Below are 16233 nucleotides of genomic sequence, written 5' to 3'. Positions count from 1 at the left end.
ATCATCATCATCACCACCATCATCTTCATCATCATCACCACCATCACCATCACCACCACCATCATCATCATCATCATCATCACCACCATCACCATCATCATCACCATCATCATCATCACCACCATCATCTTCATCACCAGCAGCAGCAGTGTGAGAAGAGTCTGACCTCTGAGCGTCTGCAGGCCGTCAGCTGGAGTTCTGTTGGAATCCAATAATTAATCTCTGTTCATTATCCAGAGTTCAACCCGCAGCTGCAACAAACACCTCCGTCTGTCAGTCACCCCTCCTCCTCCTCCTCCTCCTCCTCCTCCTCCTCCTCCTCCTGACATGATGATCTAATAGACTGCGGGAGGATAATTACATAAAGTGATCGATAGCACCTCATTAGGAGAAGTGTTTGAGCTGAAAGGTTGACCTGTTCACCATCACGCTGCCATCACTGGAGACAGGAAGAGGACACGTCCTTTAGGTTCATCCTTGGCTTTGACACATCAACAGGAGGACAGGACGTCACACGTGAAGAGGACGTCGTCCTTTAGGTTCATCCTCGGCTGTGACACATGAACAGGAGGACAGGACGTCACACGTGAAGAGGACACGTCCTTTAGGTTCATCCTCGGCTGTGACACATGAACAGGACGACAGACTGAGGGACACTAAGGGACTGTTCATTAGTCGTTGGGGAGGAGCCCACAGAAGGATCCGTGTCAAATCATTTGAAGCGCTGGGGAGGGACTGATGGACTGATGGTTTTTTATTTTGGGACTTTCTGCTTTAAATGGTTTTATTTTGTATTTATTCTACTGCCATGGGAGAAAATATGCCCTCCAGACTTTTGCAATCCACCTTCTGAATTTTGGTGATTTTCCAAATTTTGGCAACAGTTTTTGGCGATAAATTTCTTTTAACAAAACCATACATTACAAATTTGGGCACTTCATCTTCCCAGTTTTGGTGTTTTTATTTCAGATTTTGGCAGAAATGTTCATAAATGTTGGCCGTTTTTACAGAAATCGCCCAAATGACCCATCGATCAGCCAGAAACTGTAAAAATACAAATTATGGTTGGATGTCAGAATTTTGACAGCGCTTGGCAACATCATGCGGGACGTTCACTATTATCAGAAAACAACACATAATTACACACAACACACACATCTGAGATGTTTCATCTGAATCACTTTATTTTATGTCTCATTTAAAATCTTTCCAAAAATGAAGTGTTTGAATGACAAGAGTGAAAAACGGAGACTTTTTTCAACCTTTTCCTTTAAAACATGTGAGACCTCTGCGCCGCTGTCACACAGAGGGGAGAGGTTAGTGATGCTCACAGCACTGAAACTGAGACCAGACATTATAATAAAGTAATAATCCAAGATTAATCAGAAACTACAAGTCTGTCATGTTAGCTGAGAAAATGTTTATTTGTGTGAACTGAGCCTTTAAATTCTGAACATGACTCTTTCCCTCAGAGAGCCTGACTGTTTGCTCACTGTGGGCTGCGCTCATCACTGTTTCTTATCTCTGTGCGTTCACACTGCAGCTCGCTCTGTACACACACATTTACAGAGTGTCTCATTACATGTATCTGTAATCAATAAAGATGAGGTATGAAGCATTAATGCAGCGAGGTGTTCAGACACAGAGCGAACATGGCTGACATCATGTTCACATGCTGCTAATAGAAACTGTGTGCAGGAACATGGTGTGCAGCTAATTAGTGTATAACGTGTGGATCTGTGACAGCTCTCTGCAGGCTCTGCACAGGGTGGACAAAATAATAGAAACACCTGTTAAACAGTGGGAAGCTCTCAGAGAGCGCTCACCACCGCCGCTAATGATCCATCACACAGGTTTATTTCTTATTAACAACTTCCTCATTATTATTATTTTCTCTTTAGTTTCATGAGGAGAAAAAGATGTAATTTTCTATTGATGAGCAGAAAAACAAGGAGCTGCTCCATTTGAACACATTAACGTACTGAGCATGAACTCATGATTAAAGATGTTCCTCTTCTAGTTTCAGTCACCAGATGAACAATTTTCAGATGTTGAGTTACCTGCTGCAGACACACTGACTGAAAACACTACGTGGAGGTCATTTAAGTTCACATGTCAAGCTGTGTTAGATCTTGTGAGGAAGGTGCTGTGCAGCTCTGGTGATCTCACTGCAGACAAACTAATCCTGATAAACATCATGGATCCATGTGAGTGGATGACAGACCTGAAACACTTCCCAGCCCGACGTGCTAAAAGCATCACAAAATAACAACAGCTCCAGTTTTTCCTTCTTGTCCTGTAAACATTCATCCTTTCATAAAATACATGAACGACCTGTTAAACAAATAAGTGCAGTTTCAATAATAAGTCTCAGTTTTCCCGCACTCAGTCCGTCTGCCTCTCTGTGACCACGTCTGCATTTATCTGTACATGATGTTTTATTTTGCAGTGAAGCTGCTGGGTGATGATATTTTTCTGTTGGTGATTCTTCAGAGAGCTGAACTCTGGTCGCGGTATGAAGCCTCTGAAACAGCATTTTACATGAAGCGGCTGCTCACTGTTGAAATGGCTCTGAAACATTGCACCTCTCAGCCTATCGTCATCCAATGAGCAGGACTGGACCCCCTCTGGTCCCCGGGCCATATGTTTGATACCCTGCTGTGAACTGTCTGCTCTTCAGACTGAGTGTAACACTTTGGTGAGACAGATAACAGAGGATGTGATGACGGCTCCGTCCCACAACACGTGACGTTCAGAAACATTCTCTGTCTGAAGAGACTAAATCATATTTTGCTTCAGAAATCAACAGGAAACTGTTTGAAACATTCCCAAATATTTCAATAACAGAGACATTTCAGTTTTTATAGCAGGGATACTTTACTTACTTTGTGCACTGGGGGTGTCTTCAGAACACTAGAGGGCCAGTTCATTAACAAACATTAACAATTATTGTACAACACTTAGGACCTTTTTTGGTTATCTACTTTAATCCTGTTTATGCACTCTGAAACCTTGTTTACATTTAATTTAGAAACAACTTCTCAGTTCTGAAAGAATTTAAAATTGATTGTGAATCAGTGACAGATTAACCGATGGTGTGCCACATGGTTCAGTTTTAGGCCCACTGTTGTTCCCTCGGTATATAAATGACATCTGAGCCTCAGTAGAAACTGCACCACATATTTTATACAGATGATTTGATTCTTTATCCTCGTGCACCTTCTACAGAGGAAGCTCAATCAAATCTTCAGTGTGCGTCTGACTGTGTCCAGAAATCCTAAAAAACCTCAGACTGATTTTAAATGAACCCAAAATTAAATGAATGTTTTTCACACATATCCTAGAGTTCAGTGTCGTGATAATATCGTACCCTGACCTCAGTATGGTGAGAATATGGAACGGTGGATCCTCTGCTGATTCCTCGCCCTCTCTGATAAATCATAAACTCACCTTGTTGTGTGGTTTGTTTGCAGCGTGGCGTCTCCTCGTGCCGCTGTGTTGACCTGTGATGGGCTCATGGCTGAGGAGTGCAGCACAGACTAAACATGAACCTGTCTGAACTCAAAACACGCACATGCACGCACACACACACACACACACACACACACACACACATGTCATTAACCCTCAGGTGAATCAGCAGCTGTGCAGAGTCAGGAAGTGTCGCAGTGACGTGACGTGGAGCATGAACACATTCACCAGTGAGACTCTTGCATCATCTTTTCATTTTATTCCCGGTATAAGAGACATACAGTGATATTCTGAGGGGCGTGGCCTAAAATCAGACAAAAGAAACAGAACAGTGAGCGAATGAGAGGCGGCCCACATCCCATGTATTTACACCAAATCAAAGAGTGAAGGAGCTCCTGAAACACACCAGACTGTAGCTGCCACGTTTCCTCCCGTCAGACATCACAGACACCTCCTCCTGAAATCTCCTCCAATCAAACATCAAAACTCAGGACATGAAATCAAACTGGATGTTTTTTCTCTTTGTTGTTTGAAAGCCATTTCCTGCTCCGCTGCTCGTTAATATCCAAATCTACTTTCCTTCCTCTAAACAAACCTTCAGTTCGGCCCCGTTTTCCTTCATTTACTGTGGTCACAGAACGAGTCGTAAACTTTAGATTGGCTCAAATGAGCTTTGGGAAATTTCAATCAATACACAGCGCTCTCACATACAGTAAACAGCTCGGGCTGTTTTCACTGGATTGATCGCGGGTCCAGTTGAGCGTGGTCAAAGTGACTCAGCTCAAAAGTGCGGAGAGTCTTTTTCACCGTATATTTCTGAGGCAGAGCCGACCGGCGCCAGGGGAACCCTCAGCAGGTGTTTGGCCACCTGAGAACCGGTTCCACATCGAATCATCCAAGAGATGACCTCAGCTCGTCGGGTCAGAGGTCAGTGCACTTCTCTGTGTTTCCACATCTCCTAAATCTCCTCTGCTGTTTATCTGCTTCCTACATCGATGAAGATGACACCTGGTGACACAGGTGAGTCAGAACCTACAGCTGGAACCATCGTAGAAGTCGCTTTAATCACCTTCACCCTGAATCTACTCTGGTGTTTGTATCAGTGTAGTAAAACAAGGAGTGGGAATGTGCAGACTGCTCACCATTTGGTTTGATTCTCAGTGTGACTACTTGCTTCTTTGAGAACAAATCATATAGTATCTGCAGTGATCCATTATTAACAGATGAGTTTACCTGCAGACAATGTGTCTCTTGTTCAGGTCCCTTTTCCTTCAGCCTCACAGCCAAACTGTTTCCACACTGTAGATTTAAACCAGTCAGATTGTTTCCATCTGCAGCTGCTCACACTGACCCACTGTGGGGTCTTTATGTCAACACAGTGTCCACTGATTATTTCACCTGAAATAATATGAAGTGACTACGTTCTGTTGGATCAATGATCCACAACCTTTTTATTCTAAACACTGGCTGCATTAATTCATTCATCTGAAAGCGTCTCACAGTCTCCTGCCTGTATGAGAGTAACAAAATGAGGGGGAGGCAGAGTTCATAACTGTGTTGTCATTAACATCTCCATCAGTGGAGCGCAGCCTCGTTAGCTCTGAGTAAAGACGCTGAGCGGAGCTGTCACAGGGTTTCTGAGGTGAAACAGTCTGAGCAGAGTTATTCTGCCTTCAGTTGTTTAATGCTGCAGAGTGTGTCGGTCAGTCGGTTTCACTTGTTAACATTACTGCTGATCGCTGCTCCGCTCTCTTAACGTTCCTCTCTGGGTGACGACAGAAGCATTTGCAGTTAGTTCGACATTAGATTAAAACACACTTGTACCTGCTGACTTCTGTGAAGATGAATTACAAGTTAACCCTGAGCTGCAGACTGTACGAGTGCTGCTCTCACCTCACGGTTGAGTTCAGCCTCTTTAGTTTCATTAACATCATGATATTAATAAACATTTTGAGAATTGGTTGGACCAACAAACAGATTTCATCGATCAATCTTCTACAGCAGACTTCTACAATGGCCACAGGTCTGAGGAGGAACTGTGAGCTGCTGCGACACAAACCCAAAGACATGCTGCAAAAAACAGAACATGGCACCTGAAGGAAAGAAACAGAATACAGAGGCAGTCAGACCTGAACGTCTGCAGGCTGAACAACTGCTGCAGAGTCAAACTGATCTGCAGGGTCACACCTCTGGGATCAGAAACAGACAAAGAAAAGTGAAGGGTTTCATTTCAAAACTCTGGATCCACCTCATATATAAACGTATATACATTCATTAGGAGTGTAACAAACACATATTCATATTGAACCGTTCAGTGCACATGACAAATATGTTGAAGGGTCCTGTTACATTAAAAAATCAAACCAACATCTTAACCTGTGTTTAATTTAATGTTCATAACGAGGCGTCCCACAGGACGGGACAGGAAACATGCTGTTGGCCCCTCCCCCAAACCACTAGATCCTTCTGACACACTGAGAGGACACTAGGCTAAGCTAAGCTAGGCTAAGCTAAGCTAAGCTAGGCTAGGCTAAGCTAAGCTAAGCTAAGCTAGCTCCTTACAGGGTGGGTTAGGAACACCAGAAGCAGAAGATCGTCTGATAAACCACAGGTCTGACTGCTGGCTGCACAAAACACCTCAAGGCTTAATTTCCCCTTAGCTAAGGGATTTACTTCAAGGTGTTGCAGGGAAAAACTTTTCATTAGTTAAATTATGTTTGTTTTCATACATTTAATACATTTAAAAACAAGGGTTTTTCTCTGGTATTTCTACTCTTCCACTTTTCCAAACACGTACCGAACGTGGACTTCACTGTCTCGTGGAACTGAACTGTTGTTACACCCATAACAAGTAAATAAATAAATATATATATATATATATATATATATATGTATATATGTATATGTATATATATATATTTATATATATGTATATATATGTATATGGTGTTTAATATTTCTCTGAATAACAGATGAGTAAAATACTTCATAAAAATAAAAACAGTTTGATCAGCGTTTCAGTCAAACATCAGTTCTGGAATGAAACTCTTCAGATAAACATTAGATACAGTCTGACACACACTGACACCTACAACACACCTGACCCCGCCCCCCCGTCACGTCACACACTATCATTAAATAAGGCACACATTTACACATACAGTTAAAATTTGGCTAGTAATTATTCCTTTATTTACAACCAGGAGCCACAGAGTTAATAATCAGAGTAAGTGCAGTCCGTTCTACGTTCTGTCTTCATCCTCAGACACCAGACGGCTCTTTGACTCGTCCTCTTTGGGTCCAAACATTCTCTTATTACCATTTGGGAGGAGCCGGCGGGCGTGTGGAGCACCGATCTCATGGAAACATTCTGGAGGATGCTGAATGGACCCGATGGCGTCTGTTCTGACACGCCGTCTGCTGCGACGGGAAAAGAAAAGAGAGAAAAGACGAGAATAGCTGCTTCGTTGAAGGACTTCCTTTCTCTCATCAACACCGACACATTTGGTTCAGTGTTTGGAGCCAGCCGACAATGTGTGGATGAAGTGCATGATGGGATGTCTCTCTCGGGGGGCGGGGCCTGTTTGATACGCCCAGAGATGACAGAGTATAGTAAGGCAAAGACAGAACTACTCTCTGGGGAATCTGTTCACCACAGGTTACATATACTGCATATGTATATGTATACATATACGGTGTGGATATAAACACACATATATATACACACACATGCATAATATAAACACATTCGAGGGCGGGGGCGGGGCATGGGGGCGAGGGGGCGGGGACTGGTTACCAACACTACATCAGAAAAGGTTTGAAGCAAAGCATGAATCTAAGCATCGCAGGAGCTTTAAGTCTCAGAGATGACTGATGTTAAAGTTCTTCCAACGTTATAAATCCACACTGAGGACATCGGCAGCCTAAACAGGAAGTGGTGGCGTCACGTCACCTGAGTCAGCGGTTCTATTATAAGCAAGTAGCTGAGCAATACCAATATGGTACAAAGATATCCGTCGGACAAAAAGAGGAGGGACAAACAAGTTTGGTTGAGGCTTTCGTCCACAGTTGAAGGTCTGAGACCTCGAAGCCTTTCCTCAGAGGGAAGTTCCTGTGAGAGGACGCACTGAGGGGCGGTCCCTCTGCAGTCCAGGTGTGGACCTCCTCAGTAGTTGAACTTTCCCTGCTGGCTGACGGGGGACGTGGCGGGTATGAACAGGGGTTTGGGAGGGACGTCGGGTTTGAGAGAGGAGGCCCGGCGGACGATGGCGCCCCTGTGTTGGACATCCGGCTGCTCTCCATTGTAGCTGTGCTGGCGGGTCAGGTACCCGTTGGGGATGAGCGGGTAGTGAACCTCGCAGGCGCTGCCCGTCGAGTTCATCCGTGCCAGGAGGGGCGGCGGCTGGTGAGGCACACCGTTTCGTTGGCTGAAGCTGTGCTGGCGAGGTATCATTCCTCCTCCTCCTCCCCCTCCTCCTACTCCGCCTCCATTGGGCATCTTGGCGGCTGCGGCGATCAGCGAGTGCCTCTGGGAGGAGTGTCTCCTCTCCAGGGTGGACTGGTGGTGCGGGGGAATGTCCGGAGGGACATCCATGCGTCGGGTGAGGCTGTCTCGAGGTAGAGTGGACGAGCTGTAGTAGGGGGCGGACTCTGTCTCAGGTATCTGAGGCTGGATGCGGTTGGCGAACGCCAGCTGACCTCCACCGCCACAGGCCATCAGACCTGACGGGCTCATTAACTGGGAGTTCTTGGCGCCGCTGGCCTCGTGGATGTGCTTCAGGAGCTCATCCAGTGATGTCACCTCCATCACCTTCTGGGAGTACCCGGCATATGGCTGCTGAGACAGCACGCGCTCGACATTGTGGATTTTGCGCTCCTCTGGATGGAGGTGACCTCCGACCAGTGGCTGCCCGTTCGACAGGCCGTGGGTGTAGGGGAAGACCTGCTGGTGCAGGAGGGCGGAGCTTGGCCTGGAGCCACCGTTGTGGGACTTTGGTTCCTTGGCGTTGTTGCAGTTCTGGTTCTTCTCCCACTGGTTCTTGAAGGCCTTCATGCTCTTGATGGGCAGTTCGGGGGTGGAGTCGGGCGTAGGCAGACCAGACAGCTCGGAGGAGTGGTGGAGGTGGTGGTGATGGTGGGGGTGGACCAGGTCTCCCATGGTCATTGCGTGATGTCCGTTTCTGCGTGGCGGGTGGTGCTCCTTGCTGTTGGCGAAGAAGGAGTTGTAGATCTTTGGGGAGGACACCTCCAGCTTGTCGTCCTTACTCTGATTGTCCAGGAGCCCGTTGAGTTTGGCGAGGCTGCGGAGCGACAGCGCGTGCGGGATTGGCGCCTCGGGATCCTTCGCCAGTTTCTTGGTCTTGTGGCCCACGTGATTACAGTAGCAGGAGACCAGGAAGCCGGAGAGGAAGGCTCCGAGGACAAAGGCCACCAGAACACAGGCGATGAGGAGGGTGTAGTGGACGCTGTGGTTGGTCTTGTCCAGGTCGGGCGGACGCCTCACACCTGAAAACAGGAAGACAGAGAAGAAGAAGAAGACGTGAGCTTTTCTGACACACACACAGATTTTCAGGAGCTAATGTAGGTCAGGCAGCAGCTGGGACACACAGGTTGTGTTTACTATGAGGACGCAGCATGAGACGTGTCTGAACTGAGCGCTTGGCTTCGTCTGCGTCTACCGTTAGACGATCAATATGGCCTTTCTCTCTGCGCCCTGTTCCCTCCCCTCAGACTGACGGCGGCCTCCAGCTTCCCGCGCACACACAAATCAGCTCTGAAATGAGTTACAGCTTTAAATATTGATGTGAGCACAGCAGCAGGAACCTGATGTCGTTTTCACACACACTCAGGATCAGGCCGAGAGCACCTGCTACGACCAACCAGCCAAAAATAACAGCTCGCTCCAACTGCTCACCGCGTGTGGCGCCCTCGCCAACACACACTCAAATGAGGTTGTCAGATTCTTTCAGAACGAAGCCGAGGGCGCAGTCTGTGCACCAAAAACACTGCCGAGGTAAATCTACCGTGGAAACGTCCTTGTGTGGATGTGACCTCAGCACTGTGTTTGTTTAATGGCGTGAAAGGCGACGACGAGAGGAGGAGCGAAAGCTGCCACCTCTCCTAATCAGAGCTCATTTACAAGAGGCTGCCACCATCTGTGGTGTCACGGGCTCCTCTCCGCCCTTAATGACAGTCTGTGTGAAAGTGAGGAGTGTGTTGAAGAAGAGGAGGAGGAGGAGGAGGAGGAGGAGGCTGAGCGGAGGGACAACATGCAGGTGTCCCAAACTGCAGCTAATAAAAGCTCGACTGAGGAGCGATGCATCTAAATCAGGCCTGATGAGATGTTCAGGATGATGAGGATGAGGATGAGGATGAGGATGAGGAGGATGGTGATTGGTGGATCAGTGCAGTAATTAGTTTCAGTGACCCAGACAGATGTTTGACTGAGTTCAGACGTGGACTCTGGTTCTGTGGAGCAGTGATACTCAACATACGGCCTGAGGGCCAAATCTGGGCCCCGATAGGGAGGCATGTGGCCCCCAACCATTTTCTGATTCACTGTGAAAATAAAGTGATTCACACTGGGATTTTTACTTTCATAAAGATTAAGCTGCTTTTATCCCATCGTACAGAATCTAACCTGACGAGCTGCTGATGCTGTGTCGTACAACTTCAGGTATTCACACACCAACAAGATTTTTCGGACATTTTATCAGTGTTAAAGGTTCTTTTTGGGGAGTCTTTCCTTCCCTCATCCCTCATCCCTCTATCCGTGGACAGATGTGGTCTGCTGTAAAGCCTTTCAAGGAGGCAGGTGGCCAGGTGCCGTACGGCCGTTTAGATCGGCTGAAGGTGTCGAGTCCAAAACAAACCATCAGCATAGAGCTTGTTTGTCAAAAAAAGAGTACCAGGGAAGGATCTAATGGATCTCTGACAGAGGTCTGAACTCAGCCCCAAATGTCCTTCAATCTTAGAAACACCCTGCGTACATGTGCAGAGCACCTGATGGTGTGACGAGTCCTCATGTGACAGGACGCTAAACGAGTTTCATGTGTGGTACTGACGTGTCAGACGTGTTGTGATGTGTTGACGATCTGAAGAGTTTATCATCTGAGTGGTGGAGTCGGTGTGAAAGTTGGAGGTGGCCGGTGAGCAGGTGTGAAGGCTCATTATGTTTCAGTGCATTCATTACAGAGAGCAGCTCTGCCTCCATTTTCCCCACAGACAGACACGCTCTGTAATCTTTCTGGAAATAAAGCTTCCAATTAAAAATACTCCATTTTCAGCCATTTATTCCTCTGATTGCTTCGACTCATGACCACATTAAAAACTCATAAATCATAATTGCAATCCCAGTGGGAGAGGCAATCAGACGTGATGCCGCAGTGAGCCTGTTAATACCTCTTCTTTTCATCTGCCACCGTTTTTTACTGCTCTCATTACGCCGGACGCCAATCAGCTCGTATCGGGTTAAAGTTTGTGTGTCTCTGCCTGAACCTCTCAACGTCCCGACACGCCGAGCTGACGGCCGGCTGTCGTCTGTGAGTATTTGTCGTCCTAGTGTCAGCAGTGAGTTCTGTACCTGCAGCTTTTTTTGTGCTGATTCAACATGTTGAATCGACATCAGAGCTCGACGGTGAATGACATCACTCTAACAGGAAGTTTAGCTCAGAGGAGCGTCAGTGAGTAAAGGAGGAGCTACAGTCCAGAGGGAGTGAGACCAAACCAACTTGTTCCATGAGGTTATATTATTTTTCTCTTTAGCAGAAACGTTTCCTGATGGTTTGTGTTATTGTTCACTGGCGCACGGTAAATATGCTCTGATTGTGTTGTTCATGTGCTAACTGGCTAACTAGCATCAAGACGCTCTTCCTGGCTGTAGTCTTTGTCCTGCCCCGGGTCTGATACCCGACAGGTTCAAAGTAAAAAGATGTGTGGTATAAGTGTATTATTTTGACAGTTCCTTTTATTTTGAAAGTCAGTGACACAAGTGTAACCTTTGACCCCGTGGTCACATTGACCATGAGGTCAGACATATGACGGGTAACTGGTCAGTTCTGGTTCTGAACATTACAGGTATGGATGCAGGACTCTGCTGTGAGGTGTGTAGACATGACGCAGCAGTCGCTCTGGTTGCTGCTGGTTCTCTGTTTGGTGTGTCAGGACCTTTCTAACTGCGCTCTGTGCTTGGCGCCCCGCCCCCCTCCCACGCTGCTCCGTGAGTCATCACTCCCTCTGGACTCTGACCCCTCCTCCCTGCGGCCTGATGAGCACTTCCTCCTGGTTGATGCTCTGAGTCAAGTGCTGCGACGGGGGGTGAGACGCACAGCTGAGGTAAACAAACGCAGAGCGTCTCAGCGTCCTGTCACAACATGTTTCATGAGCCGGCCGATGACTCAATCACTGGGTACGTGGGACATATGGTGCCACCGGTCACAGTGAAATTAAAACCCTGTGAATCACAGCGACAGCCTGGCAGCAGCGAGCTGGGCACAGGAGGCGCCGGCCAATTGTACACACCCACCTGACTTCCTGTGCACGGCTCCACCAGCCTCTGAGATTTAAATGTATTTTTTATTTTAAATCAGTGTGTTTATGGGAGGAAGTCGTCACCTCGAGTCGAGGTGATAATTAATGTTGCTTTGCGCCCGTTTAACGACTTCCCTTCATGTTTCACTGATCGTCACATTTTATTTCTGTGTCAACTCAACATGGTCTCAGCTCAGAGCTTAATATAGAGACACCGCGTCTGCCAAAAGGTAAAAGACAGATGGGCCGCATGAGCCAAGGAGAGAGGACGGTGACAGTCAGGGGAGGAAGAAGAGGAGGAAGATGAAGATGAAGGGATGAAACTCAACCTTGGTGACAAACTGGCGATGAAGAGATGAGTGAATGTGAGCGGACTCAAAGAGACGAGGGAGCAGGAGAGAGGACAGGAAGTGAAGACAGAGATGGAGTCAATGTATGTGTGAGGAGGAGGAGGAGGAGGGAGGTGAGACAGACAGACATGTCGGGGTGAGTGACAGACTGTCACTCAGCTGGGTTTGAAGCCTGGTGCTCTGCAGCAGCTGTGATGTGGTTGGAGGAAGAACTGTGGCGTCTCCTCCTCAGCGCCGTAGGAGGAGACGCGTTCTGTGGTTACATCCATATTGTTAAAAATAGCCGTGGCGGTGGGTTATGTAAACAGGCGGCGGCAGCTTGTACTAATTGGCAATGTTTTTTCCACAAGGGAAATAAAGTGAAGAGTTTTTTCTCCTGCAGGTGATGAAGAAATTAGAACAAAGTGACAAGTCGTCTTCAGCATGTGAGAAACGGCGTCTTCGTTATACACACATCTTAACGCCATTAACGACACACAAGCTTCTCCATGACACCAATTACACTCATCTGTGACTCTGCAGTTGTGACTGAGTCTGTTGCTTCTGCTGCACAAACATTAAAGCGTCACAACTAAACTGGAATCCAAATGTTGCCGGGAAGAATCGACGGTGACACTTTCAAGGTCAGATCGGAAATAATTGAAATAACTTTTCCTTTTGCAGCCAACTTTTCTTTTGTATCAGGATTTTCTCAAGGGTGCGATTAAACACTTTGTAACCTGCAGAACAACTTGTGTTCTATTTTGGCGCATTAAGTGAAGATGTTCCAAAATATCCCTAATTAGTTTCTGCTTCTGCAGCTTACAAGTGCATGTAATTGTTCCCTTAATGGCCACTCCATCCCAACGAGAAGCCAACCACACAAAATGGCCCCGGGCTTCACAGGCGAACACCCTCCTCCTCCTCCTCCTCCTCCTCCTCCTCCTCTAATGCTGCAGATTTATTTCTTCCACACTAAAAATAACAATTTAACTCCTGAAAGCCCCCCCCCACCCCCCAAGGACCAGATTGGAACAAATGAATTATTTTGCTCTTTGAGAAGCTCCACCCCGCTCGCTGTTCGCTGTCAGCTAGTCATCTGACAGCTTTAATACCCCACGTGTGTGTGTTTCAGTGTGTGTGTGTGTGTGTGTGCTGACAGACATGCTTAGCAAACAGAACATGATGCTGTGTGTCACTGTGTGTGTGTGTTGACTGAGTGAATTCAATCATGTACACTTGTTATTAGGAATCTGCATGATATTCCACCTGAGTGCTCTGTTTAATCTGAGCGTGCTCGGTTTAATCTGAGCATGCTCTGTTTAATCTGAGCGTGCTCGGTTTAATCTGAGTGCAGGAGCTCAGGTGAGTTGCTGTAACAGATCCAGTCCAGTTCAGAGTCGAGCTAACGAGCTCTGCATCTCATGACTCTGATTGGATCCAGCTAAACGAGGCGAGCTCACAGGACACAGTGATACCGTGTGGATCGCCCGCGTCTACACCAGAGTCACAGCTTCCTGTCGCAGAGACGTTTGGTCTCAGACACTCAAACAGCACACAGTGTTGGTTATTTAAAGGGACGGTTCACATAAATTACAAATTAACATTTTCTCACATCTCTGCTCCTCCAACACCCAAACTCCAACAGAGGGGGCACTAACGTTCATTAAAGTCCAGTTCAGACCAAAGATTCATGACGAAATGAAACTGTTTCACAGCGTCACAGAGAAAAGTGTCAGCGGTGTGAACTGGCCGGTCTGAGCTCGACTCAAGCCGGCTGATGATGTCACCTGACACTCAGCTGGTCAAATGGCTGGCGGCTGGTTTTAAAGCACATCACCTGTTTCAACAGCCAATCAGCAACTCAACTCATCTGGTCGAGAATCTTTGGTCTGAACTGGACTTTAACATCAGGTCAAAGTTTCTGTCCAGCTGCCATTAACGCTCTTATCTCATCGCTAAGATAGGAGCGCAGAGCTGCCCAACGACTGACCTCACAACACATCATCAGCTACAGCAGCTGTAAAGTCAGCTCAGCTAATGCTAACGGTTAGTTAGCTGGTTAACGTTACGTGAGTTAACGTGACTGACTGAGCGACTGTTTCACCAGAACACAACGAGACTAAAGAATCAAACTGTCAGACATGTAAACAACATGTCTGACTGAACGACCCCTCATCACCTCACGACGTCATCACAGTCCAGCTGTTATTGATTTAAATGAGAAGCAGCAGAAATTAAAACTTAAAGGACTGACCACAGTTCAGAGTTTTGTTTTTCATTGTGTTTCCACCGTCGACCAGAACACTTACAGGATATATTAAACTGTCTGTACAGAGTCTGACCGGCTGCTGACCTGTTCACTTCTTTTGTCTGTTTGAGGACAACAGTTTCATATATATTTATATTTATAATGTTTCTCATGTTCTGTCAAAAAAACAACACAATTTCAATCCACAATTAACCATCGGAGCAAAAATCTGACTTTAAATTGATAGAATAAAGATTGTGACTTTTTTTTTTTTAGATAATTATCGACTGAAATGAAATGTTTTTACCGTGAGAACATTTTTAGCTCAGCTCTACTTCCTGCTGCAGAAATGGTCCCAGTGAATTATATGAATGAAAGAGGTGAAATAAATAAAGTCCAGGTCACCTTCACAGGATCATCAGGGAGGAGGCAGAGACTCATTTAGATATATAGAAATATAAAATATAAAATGCAATTGTGGTGAAGCGTCCCTTTAAAGTGTCCTCTGATGAACATGTCATGACCTCAGGCAGAGCACATGCAGGTTATTTAAATTTTCAGTCATCAGTAAAGTAAAATGGTTCCAATGCAAACTTCCATCAGCTGCTGCTGAGAGGACGGACGTGTCAAAGACATGGGGGACGTGTCAGAGACATGAAGGACGCACTGGAAGAATCTTTACTTTACCAACAAACTTAAAGAGACAGTCCACACCAAAGTCCTGCTCACAGCTCAGAGGACACTTTTACTGTCCACACTGTCTCTGTCTGACAGCTCCACGTCAGGACGTGAGACCGTCTTTGGAGTGAACTGCTGCTTTAAGAGACGGAGAAACTGCTCACAGGTCACAGGTCACAGTTTCAGCCGTCGGCCGTCAGGTCACAGAGGGTCAGTGAGAGGATTCAACAGAGGAGGCAGGGACAGCTAAAGGGTTAGTCCAACTGAAGACACAACAGAACAAAGAAGACAGGCAGGTGAGACGGGAGCAATCCTCCCCAGAGGTCAGTGAGACAGACTCAAGGGTAAGGGGTCACTGTGAGGGGGGACGTGGTCACTGTGGGCCCCGTGGATTGTCGTGGTGGCGCTCTCTGTCCTGACTCAGAGCGCCGACACCGAACGCTCAAACTGCTGACAGTGACGTGCTCGCTGTGTGTGTGTGTGTGTGTGTGTGTGTGTGTGTGTGTGTGTGTGTTTTACAACAAAATGATGTTTAATTAATAACTAGTGATCGTTTTTCTTTGTCCGCCTCCTCCTCTTCGGGTCATGTGACGTGTGTCAGAGTTGTTTTGATCATGAATTTATTTGATGTGCATTAACATGAATGGAACAAATAAAAAATACAATCAAATGAAATGTATTTGAGCCTCGTCACAATCCTCCTTCACTAACCTGACTCCTGCTCTGAACCACAAAAACACAAATTATGTGTTTTATTACATTTAAAATATCAAAAATAAAGAAAATGTTTCGTTCAGTTCAAAAGCAGAGTTGTTCATTTTGTTTGTCTCAGTTTGTAACTACAGTCCTAGGTTACATAAGAAGAGACGGGTCGGTGAGGTTAACGGCTCCATCACTGTTCAGAGTCAATTAACAGAATTTATGAAGATTAAATACACCAGCTAATTTCATTTATATCTTTGTGCTGTAGTGAGA

General features: G+C 46.4%; 1 protein-coding gene across 5 annotated transcripts in view; it reads right to left on the bottom strand.

Moving 5' to 3' along the window:
* Nucleotides 1-3721: 3721 nt before the first annotated feature.
* Nucleotides 3722-16233, bottom strand: part of sema6e (sema domain, transmembrane domain (TM), and cytoplasmic domain, (semaphorin) 6E) — a 186701-nt gene continuing 174189 nt past the window's right edge. For all 5 annotated transcript variants that reach the window (XM_050045993.1, XM_050045996.1, XM_050045997.1 and 2 more), the window contains one exon: nucleotides 3722-8976. In XM_050045993.1, the coding sequence (XP_049901950.1) occupies nucleotides 7637-8976 (1340 nt within the window). In that variant the 3' untranslated portion in view covers nucleotides 3722-7636. The remainder of the gene's footprint in view (nucleotides 8977-16233) is intronic.

This window comes from Epinephelus moara, chromosome 6 (assembly GCF_006386435.1).
Source record: "Epinephelus moara isolate mb chromosome 6, YSFRI_EMoa_1.0, whole genome shotgun sequence".
In the NCBI taxonomy this organism is placed as follows: Eukaryota; Metazoa; Chordata; class Actinopteri; order Perciformes; family Serranidae; genus Epinephelus; species Epinephelus moara.
This window is presented reverse-complemented; position numbering and strand designations above follow the sequence as displayed.